Here is a 22,206-nt window from a genome sequence, read left to right as displayed (position 1 = left end):
ACGGGTAGACTCTCAGCAATGGCAAGGGAGCTGAAAGGGTTTATGGAGCAAATGGGGGCAGTGGACCCCTGGAGAGAGGGACAGCCAACAGGAAGGGGCTACTCGTTTTATTCGCACGTCCATAAAGTATATTCCAGGATAGATTTCTTTGTACTAAGCAGGGACTGTATGGGGGAGGTAAAGAACACGGAATACTCAGCAATTACCATTTCAGACCATGCCCCGCATTGGGTGGACCTGCAGTTCGGGGGAGTGAGTTATCAACGCCCGCAATGGAGGCTAGATGTGGGACTGCTGTCGGAGGAGGGGATCTGCGAGAGGCTTCGGAAATGTATAAAAAATTACCTGCAGGTGAATCTGACACTGGGGAGGTCTCAGCGGCGACCGTGTGGGAGGCGCTAAAGGCAGTAGTGCGGGGGGAGCTGATTTCAATTGGGGCCCACAGAGCCAAGGCAGACCGGGCAGAGATGGATAGATTGGTCAGGGAAATGGGTCGGATAGATGAAGAGCACGCGGAGTCCCCGGGGGAGGTTTTACTCAGGGAGAGGCAGAGGCTACAGGCGGAACTGGGGGCACTATCCACGAGCAGGGCCGTGGAACAGCTTAGGAAGGCGAGGGGAGTGGTGTACGAGTATGGGGAAAAGGCTAGCAGACTGTTAGCGCAGCAACTCAGGAGGAGGGAGGCGGCCAGGGAAATAGGTAGAGTGAGGGACGAGGGGGGGGGCGCAAAGTGGAGGATCCGGCAGAATTGAATAGGGTATTCCGGGACTTCTATCGTAAGCTGTATACTTCGGAGCCGCCGGAAGAACCGGAGGGGATGAAAAGGTTTCTGGACGGGTTAACATTCCCAACAGTTGGGGGGGGGGGGGCGAGTGGAAGAGCTGGGGGCCCCGATTAGAGTAGAGGAGATATTGGGGGGCCTAAAGGCCATGCAGTCGGGGAAGTACCCGGGGCCGGATGGATACCCAGTTGAGTTTTATAGGAAGTTCTCTGAGCTGGTGGGCCCGGTCTTGGCGAGGGTTTTCAATGAGGCAAGGGACAGAGGGACCCTGCCGCCGACAATGTCACAAGCCACCATATCTCTGATATTGAAGCGGGGTAAAGACCCGGAGGTGTGCGGGTCCTACAGGCCAATCTCCCTGATTAATGTAGACGCCAAGCTCCTGGCAAAGGTACTGGCGGGTAGAATGGAGGACTGTGTACCGGAGGTGATTGGGGAGGATCAAACGGGGTTCGTGAAAGGTAGACAGCTGGCGGCCAATCTGAGGAGATTGCTCAATGTGATAATGATGCCCCCGGCGGGTAGAGAGGTGGCGGTAGTGGTGGCAATGGACGCCGAGAAGGCTTTTGACCGGGTGGAGTGGGACTATCTATGGGAGGTGCTCGGACGGTTTGGGTTCGGGGAGGGATTGGATCAAATTATTATATCAGGCCCCGAGGGCCAGCGTCAGGACCAACAGAGAAGTGTTGAAGTACTTTAGGTTGTACCGAGGGACCAGGCAGGGCTGCCCGCTCTCCCCGCTGCTGTTTGCGCTGGCCATAGAGCCGCTGGCGATTGCGCTGAGAGCCGCAGAGGGTTGGAAGGGGATGGTGAGGGGCGGGGTTGAACACAGGGTTTCTCTTTATGCAGACGACCTGCTCCTGTACGTATCGGACCCAGTGGCCGGGATGGGAACTATACTGGGAATGCTGAGGGAGTTCGGCCAGTTCTCAGGATACAAATTAAATACGGTCAAGAGTGAAATGTTTGTGGTCCAGGCAAGGGGCCAGGAGAACAGATTGAGAGGGCTACCGTTTAGGCTAGTTGAGGAAAATTTCCGGTATTTGGGAATCCAGGTGGCACGAGACTGGGGCAGGCTGCATAAGTTAAATTTGGCCAGGGTGGTGGAGCAAATGAAGGGAGAGTTTCGGGGATGAGATGCACTCCCGCTGTCGCTGGCAGGGAGGGTGCAGACTGTAAAGATGACAATCCTCCCTCGATTTTTGTTTATTTTTCAGTGCCTCCTGATCTTTATCCCACAGTCCTTCTTCAAAAGAGTTAACGGGCTGATCATGAGCTTTGTCTGGGCGGGAAAGTCTCCGCGGGTGAAGAAGGCGATGTTGGAGAGGAACCGCAGCGAGGGAGGGCTGGCTTTGCCGAGTCTGGTTAATTATTACTGGGCGGCCAACATTGCTATGATAAGGAAGTGGATGGTGGGTACGGGGTCTATTTGGGAGCGGGTGGAGGCGGCTTCGTGCAGGGGCTCCAGTTTGGAAGCCCTGGTCACGGCTCCTCTACCGCTGCCGCCGGCCAAGTACACCACCAGCCCGGTAGTGGTGGCGACCCTGCGGATATGGGGCCAGTGGAGAAGGCATGTGGGGGAGATGGGGGCGTCTGTCTGGGCGCCAATCTGCGACAACCATCGGTTTGCCCCCGGCAGTATGGATGGGGGGTTCCGAGTATGGCGGCGAGCAAGGGCGGGAAGGGTGGGTGATATGTTCCTGGAAGGGAGCTTCGCGAGTTTGAGGAGCTTGGAGGAGAAATTTGGGTTGGTAAGGGTAAATGATTTTAGATACCTACAGTTGCGGGACTTTGTTCGTAGACAGGTCCCATCTTTCCCGCGCCTCCCGCCAATGGGGATCCTAGACAGAATAGTCTCTGGGAGGGACGAAGGGGAGGGTAGAGTCTCGGGTATTTATAAGGTGCTCATGAGGGAGGAAGGGTCCCAGACAGAGGAACTGAAACTTAAATGGGAGGAGGAGATAGGCAGGGAAATGGAGGATGGGCTGTGGGCAGAGGCCCTGAGTAGGATAAACTCGACCGCGACATGTGCTAGGCTCGGGCTGATCCAATTTAAGGTCGTTCACCGGGCCCATATGACGGTGGCTCGGATGAGCAAATTTTTCGGGATAGAGGACAAATGCGCTAGGTGCGCGGGAGGACCAGCGAACCATGTTCACATGTTTTGGGCATGCCCCGAGCTGAGGGGGTACTGGGAGGGATTTGCGGGGGTCATGTCCCAGGTGCTAAAAACAAGGGTGGTGATGAGTCCAGGGGTGGCAATTTGTGGGGTTTCGGAAGACCCGGGCGTCCAGGGGGAGAAAGAGGCCGATGTTTTGGCCTTTGCTTCCCTGATAGCCCGGCGACGAATGTTATTGGCGTGGAGGGACTCAAAGCCCCCGAAGACTGAGTGGTGGCTTGCGGACATGTCGAGTTTCCTGGGGATGGAAAAAATTAAGTTCGCCTTGAGGGGATCTGTGCAGGGGTTCACCCGGAGGTGGCAACCATTTATTGACTTCTTTGCGGGGGAGTGAGCGTCAGCAGGGGGGTGGGGGGAGGGAGGTAGAGTAGAGTAGGAGGAAAATATGGCGGGTAGTACCGGTGGGAGGGGAGCGGGTTTGTGCAATATGTTACGGTGGAAGTATTGAAAGTACGTGGATTTTTGCCTTTTTTGCTTCCTTTCTGATGATGTCTGTAACTGTTTATAAAGCCAAAAACTACCTCAATAAAATTGTTTATTAAAAAAAAAGAATTACAAACCTACTCTGACCATTTGTAATTTTGTTGAAGGGCAATAATCCAATAAGTACAGTAAAATCTTTATTATCCAGTATGCACATTTAACGGATGGTGCTGATATAGTGATGGTTCGTATTAGGAGATCAGAAATTCCAGTTAGTATAGAATTCCAGTTATGTGGGCTGGATAACAGTCTACTGTGTTTGAGAACATTCATATGGATCTACAAATAGGCCTAAGTAAAACTTCCGTTCATCCACAAGTCGAGGATTGCCAGTAAGGGTCCAATATCGTGGATGCTGGAAATCGGAAATAAAAAACAGAAAATGCAGGAAATATTCAGCAAATTGGGCAGCATTTGTTGAGAGAAACATACTTAACATTTTGGGTCGGTGACCTTCTGAAACCTTGATGAAACTGTTTCTCTCTCCAGAAATGCTGCCAAACCTGTTGAATGATTCCAACACTTTTTTGAGAATCATAGACTTTACAGTGCAGAAGGAGGCGATTCGGCTCAGAGTTTGCACCAGCCCTTGGAAAGAGCACCCTACCCAAGCCCACACCTCCACCCTATCCCCATAACCATTAACCCCACTTAGTTTTTTTGGACACCAAGGGCAATTAAGCATGGGCAATCTACCTAAGCTGCACATCTTTACATTGTGGGAGGAAACCGGAGCACCCGGAGGAAACCCAAGCAGACACGGGGAGAATGTGCAGACTCCACACAGGCAGTGCCCTAAACTGGGAATGGAACCTGGGACCCTGGAGCTTTGAATCAACTATGGTAACCACTGTGCTATTGTGTCGCAAGTGTTTTGTTTTTATTTCAGGGTCCCTATGCTCTTCTACATCATTTTCAAGCTCCGATTCATGCACATCATCCTTCAACAACTGTACCATTTAAAAACTAATTGCTGTCAGCCACAACCATGAAGTAAATCAGATATTAATTTTATTGTAGTTATCTGCCAACTTCACTTGATTGTAAAGCACCAAGAAACCCTGAATAGACAAGTGAAAATACAGTTAAAGCACTTGAATGGTTTCAGATCCACTGACTTATTTGGTTTCTAGTTGGAAGTTCAAGCATCTTGATTAGTGGCTTTGAGTGGTCAGCATTGGTAGGGCTGATGGATTTAACATGCCATTGTAGCTTAAGCACAGTGAGCCTGTTTAAAAGTGGAATAGGTCATCTGCTTTGCCATTCATATATATGGTAGTCCACTTTCAGTTCTTCCAGTAGCTTTGCTATTCTGCCCGATTTATTCTACTGCCCCAGCCACTTTAAACAAAGTTATTTTCAACATTATAGCTGATTGAAATGCAGTTCATTGAGTTGCAATGTAGAAAACTACCATGTTGATTTAAAATAAGGCTGATAATAAAATGGTAAAATATCAAGGAGAGCAGAAGGTAGAATATCACAGCTGTTTAGTTTGCAGTAGTGTTGATGCGGCTTCTGTATACAGCACACAGCTGTCTACCAAGTTCTGTAATTCTGTAAAACTTCCGTAATTCTGAAATGCCATTCAATCCCTGAACAAAATATTCTGCTTGAGAGCAGATAAAGGCAATCCATTCTCAGCCTGTGCCAATTTGCACTTTACAAAAAAATGCCCAACGTGATTTTCATTATTTTATTTTTGGAAAGTCAATCTCCTGCATGATAGAACTTCGAACATAGTTAACGCAGAAGCACACTTCCCAACATGATTGAGACATTGACATTTAACCTGATCTAACACTTAAATTCAATAAAAATCGAATTATCTATTTTTCTTCAAGATTTATTTTACCAATGCCACGTTTTAACTTGAGAAAAGTCAAAATGACAATTGTAGTTTAGTGCCAATCACATAGAACATTAAAGCTATCAAAAACACCATGTGACAACTTTACAAATTTGTGCAGTTCAACAAACAACTTATTGCAGAATTCGTGAACTATTTTAAGATGCTTTTAAGTACATGATTTTATTTTTCCCATCAAATGCATACTTACTCAGGTTTTTTGACGAGAAGCTGCTGAATAAATTCAATGGCAGTTTTAGAGATTCCTTCAAATGTTTCTTCTGAATAATCAACATTAACTTGAGAGATATTGAGAAAAGTCTCTTGTTTATCTTCACCCTGAAATGGTGACTTTCCTGTCAGCAGCATATAAACCAACACTCCAATGCTCCTGTAGATAACAGACAAAACAAAACTGCAAATCAGAATCTCTAATTGTTTGTCCAATTTCAGTGCAAAGAATCACAGCTGTGTGCATCATTACACAACTTTGGCGTAATTTCTTGAGAGCATGGTGGATATGCTTGGCACAGCTCTCTTTAAAACATCACACCTGTGCACCTATGATAACATCAAGGTGACAAGTTTATCCAAATAACTTCCAGTTGATGGTGACTGACAGTTAACTGTCCAGCATTGTTTGACTTTGGTCAAGGCATTGCCCTGAGAAATGAACCAGCAAATGGTAGTCACTTATTTTGTTTAGCTGAAACAGGTGCAATGTGTGCATATTGTCCTCGGTCTGCAAAGAACAGGGCCCTGTGTATTAATAAATGTAGCTTCCAATGCACGCAAATGCACCACACTGCAAGCCCGACTGACAGTCTTAAATTGGTTGTCAGCATAATTCTTAGCACGTTGCTCAAAAGCAGAATCACATCAAATATTGGACATAATTTTGGGTTTTGTAAACAGGCTGATTAGGTATATTCTAAACCTTACCTGCAGCAACAGGGAAATGCCGTTTGACACAATGCACCAGCCTTTTGATGTATAGCCTACATACCTAACATTACAATGGCACTGAAATGCATATACCACGTTACTCATTTGTGCGATCCTGTTAGTGGCAAATACCACTTGTGTTGCCACTGCACAGTAGCAGCTTGAAATGGCTAGCTTCACCTAATGTTCAAATTTTAAAAAAAAATACCTTGACCTTCCAGGGGAGAATCGGAGATAAACTGGACACCTTGCAGGGCCGAAAGTGACGGCCGTTGGCCTGTTCAAGGGATTATCATGAGACTTGACACATGGATGATGTTTGCTAGATTTAAAGCTACAGCTCCATGTAATAACTTCCTTACATGCCTCAATGAGCTTCATCTCTACTTAAATTTTCTTTTGAAATAGAGCAGTCAAACAAACTCTCCTTCCTCGATCGGTTGATGCTGAAATAGGACGCATTAACGACATCCTACAGGGCAGCACGGTGGGGCAGTGGGTTAGCCCTGCTGCCTCACTGCGCCAAGGTCCCAGGTTTGATCCCGGCTCTGTCCATGTGGAGTTTGCACATTTTCCCCGTGATCGTGGGGGTTTCGGCCCCACAGCCCAAAGATGTGCTATGTAGGTGGATTGGACACGTTAAATTGCCCCTTAATTGGAAAAAATTAATTGGGTACTCTAAATTTATTTTTAAAAATAAAAGGCATCCTACAGAATAATAGCGCTGCATATTGCACAAATCCACGGACGGGCCTATGGCCATCGCTTAGGCTCAGTGTTTAATCCAAGGTAAAATGAAAGGGGCCATGTGACCTGCCTAACAGGCCTGAGCGACGTGGCTGTTAATGATTAAAGGGAGGCCTGGGTTGTTTTGCTGGAAAGAAGGTACAAGGTGCTCACACTTAGAGACAATGGCAGCAGCAACTGTGTTTAGTGGTTTGACTGCTGGTCTCCAAAGTCCCAAAAAGTTGTTGAAAATGTCCATTTGTAAACAGTAAAGCTTTAAACTATCAACTTTCTTCCAAGAGAAAATAGAGTTGAGTCGAAGACGGATTAATTTGCATTTCTACCTGGTTCCAAGGCTCATGTGATTCACATCGCCACGGAGGTGGGATTTCAGAAGGTGTTTTATAAGAAGCCATTATGAGATAAGGTTGTAATTTTCCTAAAAACATATCATCAAACCTCACCGCTAGGATTGGGGAGAGAGCAGCTAGTGGTTAAGTTTCTCTCGTTTGCAATGCAGGCGAGAGCTCACGCTCAGAATGAAATGACAGGTCTTGCGTAAGGATTTGAAATGAGACTGGAAGATTTGCCTAGCTTGAACTAGAGGGAGAATCTCCAGGAAGAACCCCAACAGTGAAGGACAAGCTACCAAGGAAAGGAAAATAATGGAAACAAACTTTCTTGATCCGAGTATCACTTTGGACTTTTTCCAGAATTTTAAGTGTATTTTATTCCAAACTGATTCAAACATAAATAATCCAGGGAACACACTCCCCAACGCAGTTTTACAGTCTGGACAAATTTTTCCCCTTTTCACTCCCCCCCCCCCCCTCCCCCATGAAGAACAACTCCTCAAACGTAGCCACAGTCCCCACCGTGCCTCTAAGCACTCCGCTGAATCTCTTATGAGTTATCTCATTGGTCCATACGCTCGCCACCGAGGCTACATACAATAGTCGCACCCATGCCACAAAATTTAGCCAAATGCAAACCTTGCCAGGATCTTGAACAGGTACCGCCCGCCACTCCACCCGATCAAATGCCTTCTCCACGTACATAGGCACCAACACCTCTGGTGCCTGTGCTCTTGACGGGGCCATGATCACATTCAGTAATCGCCTTGAATGGCTCAAGAGTTGCCTGAATTTTACAAAGCCAGATTGTCCTCTGCAACCACCCCCAGAAAGCATCCTTCCATCCTCCCAGCCACCAACTTAGCCAGCACTTTTACGTCAAGTGTTTAACAGTCATAAGGGGCTGTATGACCCACATTCCAATGGGTCCTTCCCTTTCTTTGGTGTAGCAAGGACCCCGGGGTTCTTAAATCTCCACGGGTCCACCATACCCATCCTTTCCATATACCCTCCCAGCTCCTTTGCCACCCACAGCCTTCCCATTCACCTGGGGCTCAACCTGTCCACCCTCAGCTCCAGCCCACAGTTAAAGCCCCCTCCCGTAACCAAGTGATGTGCAGCCAAGTCCGGAATCGCTCCCTATAAACCCCACCTCGTCCCAATTTGGTGCGTATACATTCACTAGCACAACCGGCGTTCCCTCCAACATCCCGCTCACCATCAAATATCTGGCAGTTGGCCCCCGTACAAACTTATTACCCCTGTAACAAGTAGTCGACCCAACAAAAGTTCTCCCACCTAGGAAGAAAATAAACTCCCCCCAACCCCTCTCCACCCCTACACTACTCGTATTCACCAAACTCCACTGTGTCAACTCCTCCATCGCCCAAAGATCAGTTCTTCCCCAGTTTATGTTCTTTAATAAATCCATTGGCCACCTCTGGAGTTTCAAAATAATACTCCCGACATTTGAAAGTCACCCACAGTTTTGCCAGGTAGAGCACCCCAAACCTAATCTGCCATTAATAAAGCACTGCCTTGGCCCTGTCGAATCCAGAATGCCTTTTTGCCAGTTCTGCTCCAATGTCCTGGCATATCCGGACCTTGTTCCCCTCCCATTCACAGTTCTGTTTCTTCCTGGCCCACTGCAGGATCTTTTCCTTCTCCACAAACTTGTGGAGTCTTACGATCACCGCTTTGCTTCTGCCTTAGAGACCTGTGGGGGCCTTGTCCAGCACCCTCTCTGTCACCGGGCCTGTCAGCATCCTAGAGGTGTATCTCGTGGCACTCGGGCCTTCCACTCCTTCAGGCAGGCCAATGAAAAGCAGGCCCTGCCAGCTAGACCAGTTTTCCGGCTCTTCCACTTTTGTTCTTAACGTCTTGCAAAGATCTCTCAGGAGCCCCACCTCCGCCTCCAATGCAATGACTGTGGTCCGACATCACTTTTTCCATCTCCTGGATCTGCGACCCTCATGCCTCCAAACACTTTGGCCCTTTCCCGGATGCAACTGCCCCTGATGGGTCTTCCTGCAATTCCTTTCTTTGTTGACAAAACTCCTCTCTAATAAAAACCATCAATTGCTTAATCTGGGGCTTTCCAACCTGTGCCAACCTTTCCCCCTCTACCATCTTTCTATTGCTGCTGTGCCAAAGGTCTCTTCCAACTCCTTGGCCTGGTCTTCCACCTTCTTCTGCTGGGTCTGGTAACCAGCAGACATGCCATTCCCCAGGAAGGTTTTGGGGGAGGGGGGAGGGGAAAGAGACTTCTCCACACCTTCAACTAAACTTTCCCATTGAAATTTCTCCCGTTCCCTGGTGAAAAAAAGAGCTCAGTTCGACACTTTTGAGCAGGAGCTGCCCTGTGTGCGACCACTCACTCCATTGGCCGCCACCAGAAGTCCTTTTTCCAGAATTGAACGTCCACTTGAGGAATAGCATAAAGTATATCTATGAAGTGGGCATTCTGTGCTGTAGTTTAAAGTACAAGCTGCCTACAAAAATAGTGTTCAGTGCACACTGCATTTTTGTCTATTTATTATAGCAAAAGCCATAAAACGTGAAATGTTGTTGCATCGTCACTGGAAGTTCCAATTTCCTTTTAAAAGATGGTGGTCTCAACAAAGATTATAACAACTGAGATCAAGATTTTGAGATACAATACAATACCATGATAGAGACAAAATATGAAACGACAAAGGGCAGCACGGAGGCACAGTGGTTAGTTAGCATTGCTGCCTCACAGCTCCAGGGACCCGGATTCAATTCCAGACTGTCCGAGTCAAGTTTTCACTTTCTCTCAGTGTCTGCAAGGGTTTCCTCTGGGTGCTCTGGTTTCCTTCCCCAGTCTAAAGATGTGCAGGTTAGGTGAACTGGCCATGCTAAATTGCCCCTTAGTGTCCAAAAGTTAGGTATGGTTACAGAGATAGGGTGGAGGCGTGGATTTAAGTGGGGTGCTCTTCCCAAGGACCGGTGCAGATTGGATGGGCTGAATGGCCTCCTTTTGCACTGTAGGGATTCCATGAAAAGCCTGGTTTAATGTCTAAGATCGATCAGAATGGTCAGGTGCACTTGCATGGAATGTGGTTATAAAAAAACTTCTGGCGGTTGTTTCCTGCCAAACACTAGCTTGCAGAGTTATCAATGCTCCCATCTATCATGAAATCTTGCTCACTTCTTCGTTGGAACTATCATACTCGGATACAAGGGGCACTACTATTACTGCACAATTTTAACATACCACATGTCTGTTTCTGTGGAAATCGGATCATAGTTCAAAATTTCAGGGGCTGCAAGAGAAAGAAAAACTACATTAAGATAAAACATTCCTATACCTTTTATGAAATGGAAATCATATTTTGTAAATTTATTAGAGCTTTGAGGAATATAACTACAAAGCTAGATAAAAGGGGGACCTGTGAAAGTGGTGTATTTGGATTTCTAACGGGGTTGGGGTTATACATTAGCATAAATAAAGGGTCAGTTAACAGACAGAAAGCAAAACAGTAGAGGTAAATGGGACATTTTCAAGTGAGCAGGTTGCAACAATGTGGTGCATCAAGGATCAGTGATGGGGCTTCAGCAATTTGAAATCTATATCACTAACTTCTATGAAGGGTTCATGGGTAATTTATCCAGGTCTGGTGATAATGCAAAGTTAGATTGGACAGCAAGATGTGAGGACAACATAAAGGTTACAGAGGAGCATGGAGGTTAATGAGTGGAAATTAAGTGGCAGAAGGAGCATCATGTGGCAAAATGTGAGGTTATTCACTTTGGTAAAAATAGAAACACAGAATATTTATGAAATGGTGACAAACTTTATATGATGTTCAGAGATATTCTAATTGTTTTTCTTACAAGAGAAACAAAGTGGTAGCTGCAACAAGCAATTAGGAAGGCAAATGGTATGTTGGTCTTTATTGCAAGGTGAATGGAGTATAACAAATGTCTGGTTCATGAGCATTCTACCAAAGGGAACAATCTCTCTCGACCTAATCTATGTAGACCCTTCATGATTTTGAACACCTCTATCAAATCTCTTTTTTAATGAGAATACTCACAAGCTTCTCCCTCGTATAGATTCCCAAATCAGTATCATCCCTCCTCTTATCACCCTTTTGCTATGTATATGCCATTCACTTCTCATTCTGTCTCCCAGCCTCATTTCCTTTTTCACTTCTCCTCTTCAATTTTCATATACAGCCCTGTTCTTACTTCCACAACCTGACATCTTGCCATATGCTCCTTCATCCTCCGCTCTCTCTTTTGTCATGTGAGAGTACCTTTAAGAAATGGATGTTTAAGCAATGTACCTTTAAGAAATGGAGCAGCTCATATTACTGAAGTGATGTCAGAGGGGGGAGCTGAGCTGAGATCACTTCTGCTTTTGGTTTCAGTTTGAGAAAGCAGCTGAAAAGTGCCTGGCTGGTTTGCTGTGAGCTGTTTTGAAACGAGAAAGCCAGTTTTGAGAAAAGAGCTTGGGTGTGTCTATGTTTGCAGTAAGTTGGATCTGCTGTGATCTTTGCCAGGAAAGAATATCTCGGAATCATTTGGGTGATTTAAACTCATAATAGTAATGTCTTTAACCTGATTTCTGTTTAAAGGTGTTAAGTCTTTGGAGGTTTGAAGGAACATTTTGAGGAATTATTTAGTGTTGTATTATTTTAAGTAAGGGGTGTTAAGGGATCCAATGTTTATTTAAGAAGGTTAAGTTGAATTCATGGAATAAACATTGTTTTGTGTTTAAAACCCCACGTGTCCATAATTGTAGTACCACACATGGAGAACAAGCCGTGTGCTTCAAACGCAACAATACATTAAAGTGGGGGTTGGTTGAACTCCATGATACATTTTGGGGTTCTGGAAATGCCGCTCCCATAACACTTTCATCATCCAGGAAACTCTGGCTTTGTTTGTCCCACCGTTCCACATCATGGAAATGTACCTTGATTTTGATTAGCTGTGATCACTGTCCCCCAAATGTTGCCCAAATAACGGTTGATCCACTTGACCCACCTCATTCCCCAGAGCCAGTCACTGCAATGCTTTCTTACTCATTTGGCCAGAACCTTATCTGAAAAAAACTTCTCCCAAATGCACTTTAGAATCTCTTCTCCCTCTCAGCCCAATGTGGACTGAAATTACAGGGTAATCACTATTGTTCCTGAAGTGAAAATGAAATGAAAATCGCTTATTGTCACAAGTTGGCTTTAAATGAAGTTACTGTGAAAAGCCCCTAGTCACCACATTCCGGCACCTGTTCGGGGAGGCTGGTACAGGAATTGAACTGTGCTGGTGGCCTGCCTTGGTCAGCTTTAAAAGCCAGCTATTTAGCCCGGTGCTAAACCAGCCCCATCATCTCTAATTCTCATGCACATTTGTTTCTCTATATCATGCCCATTAATTGGTAGCCTACAGATTACAAGCAGTAGTGTAAAGGCGCCCCTATTATTTCTCAACTCTAACCAAATAGATTCTGTCCTCATCTCTTCTAGTTCATCCTCTCTTGTTCCAGCACTGTCATATTTTCCTCAATCAATACTATTTTCTTTTAATCCCCATGATTCTCAAACACCTTGTATTCATGAATATTTTGTATCTGTTCTGTCCTTTTTGATCCAGAAGAAAACCCGCAGCTGGAAATTGCACTTGTGAATGTCAGGTAAGGAAAACAAGTTGCACTTAGCAAAAGGAAACAAAAAAGGATGCTGAGGCTTTTAAGTAAAGTATTAGGTTCAACGGTTGATCAAGAGGGGCAGCAGGGTAGCATGGGGCAGCAGGGTAGCATGGTGGTTAGCATAAATGCTTCACAGCTCCAGGGTCCCAGGTTCGATTCCCGGCTGGGTCACTGTCTGTGTGGAGTCTGCACGTCCTCCCCCTGTTTGCGTGGGTTTCCTCCGGGTGCTCCGGTTTCCTCCCACAGTCCAAAGATGTGCAGGTTAGGTGGATTGGCCATGCTAAATTGCCCGTAGTGTCCTAATAAAAGTAAGGTTAAGGGGGGGTTGTTGGGTTACGGGTATAGGGTGGATACGTGGGTTTGAGTAGGGTGATCATGGCTCGGCACAACATTGAGGGCCGAAGGGCCTGTTCTGTGCTGTACTGTTCTATGTTCTATAAGAGATGGCTTTGTCTTAAGACAGGCGTGCGGGGAGTGTAGAGGGGTACAGAGGTTTAAGGAAAGAAAAAAAAAAGGCTCACTCTTGCTAACAACAAGCCAAACCACCAAAACACCTTTTGCTTCAAATATTCACAAGAGAATTCTTGGGTACCAACAAGGAGTAACGTCTTTCAGAAAAAACAGTTTACAAAAGAAGATCATTCAACATGTTATGTCCATGCTGGTTTGTTTATACAATAATCCAAAGTTATACTGTCCTCGAGTGTGGATTGGATAAGACCATAAAAACGCACCGTACATTTACACTGATTTAAGATGTCATTCTCCACTCGGAGCATACGGCATGATAGCACAGTGGTTAGGACTGTTGCTTCACAGTGCCAGGGTCCCAGGTTCAACTCCTGCTTGGGTTACTATCTGTGGAGAGTCTGCACGTTCTCCTGGTGCCTGCTTGGGTTTCTTACGGGTGCTCCGGTTTCTTACGGGTGCTCCGGTTTCCTCCCACAAGTCCTGAAAGACGTGCTTTTTAAAAAAAATAAATTTAGAGGGCCCAATTATTTATTTCCAATTAAGGGGCAATTTAGCTTGGCCAATCCACCTAACCAGCGCATCTTTTTGGGTTGTGGGGGTGAAACACACGGAGGCATTGGAGAATGTGCAAACTTCACACGGACAGTGACCTGGGGCCGGGATTCGAACCCAGGTCCTCAGCGCCATAATCCCAGTGCTAACCACTGCAGCACCGTGCTGCCCTCCAAAAGGCATGCTTGTTCAGTGAATTGGACATTCTGAATTCTCCCTGTGGACTCGAACAGGCGCCAGAGTGTGGTGACTAGGGGCTTTTCACAGTAACTTCATTGTAGTGTTAATGCAAGCCTACTTGTGACAATAATAACGATTATTATTATAATAATCGCTTATTGTCACAAGTAGGCTTCAATGAAGTTACTGTGAAAAGCCCCTAGTGGCCACATTCCGGCGCCTGTTCGGGGAGGCTGGTACGGGAATTGAACCTGCGCTGCTGCCTTGTTCTGCATTACAAGCCAGTTATTTAGGCCAGTGTGCTGAACCAGTCCCTATTATAAGTGGTACCTCAACAAAAACGTTTTTTAAAAAAAAAGACATATATGGAACTTTAGTGTAAAATTAATCTTACCGGACTTCCGGTGTGCATCATGAAGTGAGTGAGCACACACGAGGCAGCTCCTGCCTAAGGTTGCAGAAAAGAGCTCTTTTTTGGGCAGCACGGGTTGGAATTTCGATGAAAAGGCATGGGTGAATGTTCAAGGAGTATTTTCCCCCAGGAATAGGATGTTTCTTGGTTATCAGACCCTCAGAAACAGTGCAAGATTTGTCTGAGCAGCAGCAAACAAAAGCCTCTGCAAGCATGCAAGCGGGGGAAGGGCCAGCTTATAGGTCTCAAGCTGACCTGAGGGCCTTTATGAAAGCTGAATTCTAGCAGCAGAGGGAAGAACTGTGAAAAGATCTCACCAAGGCCATTGAAGAAGCGGAGACGGACTTCCGGTAGCGGTGATGCGGAGCTAAGCCGCACGTTCAGTGGCTCCCACTTTTTTCGGACTTTGGGGCTCTTTTAAGGGCTCGTAGTGGTGCTGTTTGGAATTTTCCCCGTGTGGGAACACTCCTTCTCAGATTCTCCACCGGTGGATGGCCTGGACTAGGAGTGGAGCGGTCAGAAAACCGGCTTTGCAGTTGCGGCTAAGCCGCACCGCAGCTCCCGCTACTTAAGGACTTTTGGGCCGATTTGAGGGCCCCAAACGGCGCTGTCTCGACGAATCCTGGTGGGGGAAGGTGTCTAGAGGAGCATTCCCCATAATTTATGGTGCTCACCCGGAGTGGGGCAAAGGAAAAGGCTGCAGCAGCTCCACAAGAAAAGCGGGGGAAGAAGGACAAAATGGCGGCCGGCGGAACACCTGAGGACTGGTGGAAGTGGGCGCAGGAGCAGCAAGCTGCTCTTCTGCGCTGTTTTGCGGAGCTGAAGGCTGAGTTGCTGGACTCGCTGAATGCGACTACCAACAAGCTGCTTGGAGCTCAGGCGGCCCAGGAGGTGTCTATCCGGGAGTTGCAGCAGCAGGCCGCTGAGCGGAAGGAGGAGGCCGTGGTCCTTGTGGGGAAAGTGGAGTTGCACGAGGCACTTCACAAAAAGTGGCAAAACCACTTGGAGGAGCTGGACGTTCGCACGAGGCGAAAGAATTTGAGGATCCTGGGCCTGGCGGAGGGGCTGGAGGGGTCGGATCTCCCGTGGTACGTGACCACGATGTTGAGCTCGTTGATGGGAGCGGGGTCCTTCCATTTGCCCCTGGAGCTTGAGGGAGCTCACAGAGTGCTGGCCAGGAGGCCGAAGGCAAATGAACCCCCGCGGGCGGTGCTGGTGCGGTTCCATCGATTTAGTGACCGGGAGTGTGTGCTGCGCTGGGCCAAGAAAGAGAGGAGCAGCAAGTGGGAGAATTCGGTAGTACGAATCTACCAGGACTGGAGTGCGGAGGTGGCAAAGCGGAGGGCCGGGTTCAACCGGACGAAGGCGGTGCTGCATGCCAAGCAGGTCAGATTTGGAATGCTGCAGCCTGCACGTCTGTGGGTGACATACAAGGACCGGCACCACTACTTCGAGTCCCCGGAGGAGGCGTGGGCCTTTGTACAGGCGGAGAAACTGGATTCGAACTAGGATCTGGGGACACACTATGGCCGTTGCTGTTTTCGCCGTTGCTGTTCTTCAATTTTGACACGTGTTTTTTTTATGCTGCTTTTCTTTTTGCTCTGTTTCCGGGTGGGTTTGTCTGTTGGGTATGGGGTATGTGGGGAACGTTGGGGGTATGTGCTTTATATGTTCTCTTCTGTACGGGGCCGGGGGTTGGGGTGAAACTGGATTTTGAGGAGCTGCGTCGGAAGGGTGGGGTGTGGCAGTGTGAAAGCGCGGGCTTTCCTCTGGTTGTCCGCGCTGCGGGGCAGGGGGGGGCGGAGCTGGAGGTGGGGGCGTGGCCTCTACTGGTTTTCTTTCCCGCGCTGAAGCGGTGCCAAGGAGGTGTGGCAAGAGGGGATGACCCCATGCCGGGAGGAGATGGGTTTTGGCAGGAGCTGCCGGGACAGCAGAAGTCAGCTGACTCACGGAAGTACCATGGAGGGTGCTTCGCGGCTAGGTGGGGTCCGAGCCTGGGGGGGTGGGGGGGGGGGATACCGGGTTGCTGCTGGAATGGCCAGGAAGGAGCTGGTGTGGGCCGGGGGGGTAGAGGAGAGGCGTTATCGCCATGGGGAAACGGGTCAGGCGGGGCGAGCTGGCCTGGGGCGAGCAGCCGATAAGCTATGGCTAGCCGGCGGGGGAGAGGGGGAGGTTGCTCTCTGATTCGGCTGATTACCTGGAACGTGAGGGGGCTGAATGGGCCGGTTAAGAGAACCAGGGTATTTTCTCATCTGAAGGGGCTGAAGGCGGACGTGGCTATGCTCCAGGAGACCCACTTGAAGGTGGCGGACCAGGTTCGTCTGAGGAAGGGGTGGGTGGGGCAGGTTTTTCACTCAGGATTGGACGCGAAGAACCGGGGGGTGGCGATCCTGGTGGGGAAGAGGATGGCGTTCGAGGCGGCTGAGGTGGTGTCGGACAAGGAGGGCAGATATATTATGGTGATGGGTAGGCTGCAGGGAGAGAAGGTGGTGCTGGTTAATGTATATGCCCCGAATTGGGATGATGCCGGCTTCATGAGGCGCTTGTTGGGCCGCATTCCGGACCTGGAGGCAGGGGGCCTGATCATGGGGGGAGACTTTAACACAGTGCTGGATCCCCCACTGGACCGGTCCAGTTCAAGGACGGGTAGGAGACCGGCGGCGGCCAGAGTGCTGAGGGGGTTTATGGACCAGATGGGAGGGGTGGATCCCGGGAGGTTTGGGAGGGCGAGAGCGCGGGAGTATTCCTTTTTCTCCCATGTCCATAGGGTCTATTCCCGAATAGATTTTTTCATCCTGAGCAGGGGATTGATCCCGAAGGTGCAGGATGCAGAGTATTCGGCCAAAGCGATCTCAGACCATGCTCCGCACTGGGTTGATCTGGAGATGGGGGAGGCGCGGGACCAGCACCCGCTCTGGCGCCTGGATGTGGGGCTGCTGGCTGATGAGGAGGTGCGTAGGAGGGTCCGGGGAAGTATTGAGGGGTATCTTGATACCAATGATACGGGGGAGGTCCGGGTGGGGATGGTCTGGGAGGCTCTGAAAGCAGTGATCCGGGGAGAGCTGATCTCCATCCGGGCCCATAGGGAAAGGAGGGAGAGGAAGGAGAGGGAGAGACTGGTGTGAGAGCTCCTAGATGTGGACAGGAGATACGCGGAGGCACCGGAGGAGGGGTTGCTGGGGGAACGGCGCAGTTTGCAGGCCAAATTTGACTTGTTGACCACCAGAAAGGCGGAGACACAGTGGAGGAGGTCGCAGGGCACGGTATATCAGTATGGGGAGAAGGCAAGCAGGATGTTGGCGCATCAGCTCCGCAGGCGAGATGCGGCTAGGGAAATTGGTGGAGTGACGGATAGGGGTGGGAATGTAGTGCAGAAGGGGACAGAAGTAAATGGGGTCTTTAGGGACTTCTACGAGGAACTGTACCGGTCAGAACCTCCGATGGGGAGAGGGGGGGATGGAGAGCTTCATGAACAGGCTACGGTTCCCAAGGGTTCAAGAGGAGCTGGTAGAGGGGCTGGGGGCGCCGACAGAGTTGGAGGAGCTAGTCAGGGGGATTGGACAAATGCAGTCAGGTAAGGCGCCGGGGCCGGTCGGGTTCCCGGTGGAATTTTATAAAAAGTATGCGGATCTGGTGGGCCCCATGTTGGTGCGAGCTTTCAATGAGGCACGGGATGGGGGGGCTTTGCCCCTGACGATGTCGCGGGCACTGATCTCTCTGATCCTAAAGCGGGATAAGGACCCCTTGCAGTGTGGATCATACAGGCCTATCTCGCTCCTCAATGTTGATGCTAAGTTGCTGGCGAAGATCCTGGCCACCAGGACAGAGGACTGTGTGCCGGGGTGATACATGAGGATCAGACAGGATTTGTCAAGGGACGGCAGCTCAACACGAATGTGCGGAGACTGCTAAATGTTATTATGATGCCGGCAGTGGAGGGGGAGGCGGAGATAGTGGTGGCGCTGGATGCGGAGAAAGCGTTTGATAGAGTTGAGTGGGGGTACCTGTGGGAGGTGCTGGAGCGGTTCGGATTCGGGGAGGGATTCATCAAATGGGTGAGGCTGCTCTACGCGGCTCCGATGGCGAGTGTAGTTACAAATGGAAGGAGATCGGAGTACTTTCGGCTCTACCGTGGGACCAGGCAGGGGTGCCCCCTGTCCCCCTTGCTCTTTGCACTGGCGATTGAACCTTTGGCTATGGCGTTGAGGGAGTCAGGGAGATGGAGGGGTCTGGTGCGGGGTGGGGAGGAACATCGTGTATCGCTGTATGCGGACGACCTGCTGTTGTATGTGGCGGATCCAGAAGGGGGAAAGCCGGGGGTGATGGAGCTGTTAGCGGAATTTGGGGGCTTCTCGGGCTATAAGTTAAATTTAGGCAAGAGTGAGGTATTTGTAGTACACCCGGGTGATCAGGAGGGAATTGGGAGACTCCCATTTAAGAGGGCAGTGAAGAGTTTCAGATACCTGGGGGTGCAGGTGGCCAGGAGTTGGGGGACTGTCCATAAGCTTAATTTTACCAGGCTGGTGGAGCAGATGGAAGAGGAATTTAAAAGGTGGGACATGGTGCCGCTATCGTTGGCGGGTAGAGTGCAGTCCGTCAAAATGACGGTTCTCCCGAGGTTCTTGTTCCTTTTTCAGTGTTTGCCCATCTTTATCCCTAGGGCCTTTTTAGAAGGGTTACTAGCAGCATCATGAGCTTTGTTTGGGCGCATGGGACCCCGAGGGTGAAGAGGGTCTTCTTGGAGCGGGGTAGAGATGGGGGGGGGCTGGCATTACCCAATCTCTCGGGGTATCACTGGGCGGCCAATGTGTCGATGGTGCGCAAGTGGGTAATGGAGGGGGAGGGGGCAGCATGGAAACGGATGGAGAGGGCGTCCTGTGGAGATACAAGCCTGGGGGCCCTGGTAACGGCGCCGTGGCCGCTCCCTCCTACGAGGTATACCACGAGTCCGGTGGTGGCGGCTACCCTCAAGATTTGGGGGCAGTGGAGGCGACATAGGGGAGAAGTGGGGGGCTCGATGGAGGCTCCGTTAAGGGGGAACCATAGGTTCGTCCCGGGGAACATTGATGGGGGATTTCAGGGTTGGTACAGAGCGGGCATCAGACAGCTGAGGGACCTGTTTATTGATGGGAGGTTTGCGAGCCTGGGGGAGTTGGAGGAGAAATTTGGGCTCCCACCGGGGAACATGTTCAGGTATCTGCAGGTAAAGGCATTTGCTAGGCGGCAGGTGGAGGGATTCCCTTCGCTTCCCGCGAGGGGGGTGAGCGACAGGGTGCTTTCGGGGGTCTGGGTCGGAGAGGGGAAGATATCTGATATCTACAAGGTTATGCAGGAGGCGGAGGAGGCGTCAGTAGAGGAGCTGAAAGCTAAGTGGGAGGGGGAACTGGGGGAACAGATCGAAGACGGGACATGGGCTGATGCCCTGGAGAGGGTTAATTCTTCCCCCTCGTGTGCGCGGCTTAGCCTCATCCAATTCAAGGTGCTGCACCGGGCCCACATGACTGGGACGAGGATGAGTAGGTTCTTTGGGGGTGAAGACAGGTGTGTCAGGTGCTCGGGGAGTCCAGCGAACCATGCCCATATGTTCTGGGCATGCCCGGCACTGGAGGAGTTCTGGAAGGGGGTGGCGAGGACAGTGTCGAGGGTGTTAGGATCCAGGGTCAAGCCAGGCTGGGGACTCGCGATTTTTGGGGTTCGGGTGGAGCCGGGAGTGCAGGAGGCGAAAGAGGCCGGTGTGCTGGCCTTTGCATCCCTAGTAGCCCGGCGAAGGATCTTGCTACAATGGAAGGATGCGAGGCCCCCAAGCGTGGAGACCTGGATCAATGACATGGCAGGTTTCATTAAGCTAGAGAAGGTCACATTCGCCCTGAGAGGGTCGGTACAAGGATTCTTTAGGCGGTGGCAACCTTTTCTCGACTTTCTGGCTCAACGATAGGGTACGGGGACAGTAGCAGTAGCAACCCGGGGGGAGGGAAAAGGTGGTGGGGGCGGATGATGACTATGTTTGTTTATTTAATTTAAATTTATTTTGAAGTTCTTTTGTTGTTCATTGGGGTTGGGGGGGGTGGGGGATGGGATACATGCGTCGATACGGTCTGGGGGTGGTACGGTTATTATGGGTTATTTTGTTGCATTTCATGGTTTGTCGTTATGTTTTATATTTTCTGTAAAAAATTCCAATAAAAATTATATTTAAAAAAAAATTAATCTTACCAACATACTCTGGCGTTCCAGTAATTTCTCTTAATTCGCCAACATTGTCAACTCGCCTGGACAAGCCAAAATCAACTATCTTTATATCGCCCAATGGTAATGAACTGGTTAATAAAATATTCTGCGGCTAAAAAGAAAACCACACAAAAATAAAAGTAGTTAGCAAACATATAAAATGTTAGCAAAAGTAGCTTTTGATAATTCCATTTATTATGAATCTATGCCGGACAATATCACCGACCCAATTTATAAAAAGGTTTAGATAAATTGTACAAGTTGTGGAATTTCCTATACCATTTATACTCAAAGTTTCTGTGACTGACTAAACTTTTAGCCAAAATGGGGAATGGGTAAACCTTTACATCAGCAATTGACCAATAGTTTTGAGGGATTTAATTCTTCCTCCCTTTATGGTAGAGTTATCAGGTCGGGGACTGTGCCTGCCAACTCTATCACAAAAGTAACGCACAAGGAGCCAAAAAGTATTTTCAGCATGTGTTGACATGTGCAGACACAAGGAGCTTAACAACCATTTTCAATGGTGGGCTATTCTACAATTCTATCAATGAGCAGTTTCGCACCAGGGGGAGTTTGACTTTAGTAGCAAGTGCAATTTACAAAGAGTTTGGAATTTTTGGCGAAAAGTCAGAGGTCAATTGTTACACAAGATTAACCATTACTCAAGTATATATACGGTAACATCATTCAAAAGAGCAAAGTTTTAAGCTGCCAGAAACAGCCTTAGTATCACTAGGCCACATTCAAAGCATCTTGATAATTATTGAGCTACATAGCTCAAAAGTCATCTGCCAATCTTCATTTGCACTGAGCTGGTTAAGTCCAAAAGAGAAACACAAAAGAAATGGCAAAATTAAGAACCTGCGCCCGAGACCAACAAACAGAAATGTAGAGTGAACCAATAGTGCCATTCTCAATCGTGTATTGTCCATTTTAAAAATGAGGAACTGAAGGTTGTTTACTGTAAATTTGCAAAGCACTTGAAAATAAATTGCCTGCAAAGTATTTGTCTTTTAATTTCCTCCTCTTTCCACAGTGCATTATTTTAGGTTAATTTTCAGAAAATTTGGCTTGAACCTATATAATTCAACGCTGCTCTTGTGCTAAACTTCCAGACTTGAACAATTTTAGCATTAATCTACTATATAATGGGCGGAATTCTCCGCAACGGCTGACGCCGTTGTGAAACCCGGAGTGTTTCACGACGATGTCGGAGGCCGCTCCTCGCCCCCTATTCTCCCCCCCCCCCGGGGGGCTAGGAGCGGTGTTTTGTGAAGCTCGGCCGCCGGGCCTTGACACTGGCGTAAAGGCGGCACGCCGATAATGATGCGGCCGGCGACGCCTTAGTGATATCAGCCGCGCATGCG

General features: G+C 48.8%; 1 protein-coding gene across 1 annotated transcript in view; it reads right to left on the bottom strand.

Moving 5' to 3' along the window:
* The window catches only part of LOC119961789 (serine/threonine-protein kinase 17B-like), a 54,903-nt gene that overhangs the window by 9,173 nt on the left and 23,524 nt on the right, over positions 1-22,206 (bottom strand). Inside the window, 3 exon segments of the mRNA XM_038789115.1 lie at positions 5,504-5,683; positions 10,555-10,603; positions 20,822-20,948. Of these exon segments, the coding sequence (XP_038645043.1) occupies positions 5,504-5,683; positions 10,555-10,603; positions 20,822-20,948 (356 nt within the window).

The sequence above is a fragment of the Scyliorhinus canicula genome, chromosome 2 (assembly GCF_902713615.1).
Source record: "Scyliorhinus canicula chromosome 2, sScyCan1.1, whole genome shotgun sequence".
Lineage (NCBI taxonomy): Eukaryota > Metazoa > Chordata > Chondrichthyes > Carcharhiniformes > Scyliorhinidae > Scyliorhinus > Scyliorhinus canicula.
This window is presented reverse-complemented; position numbering and strand designations above follow the sequence as displayed.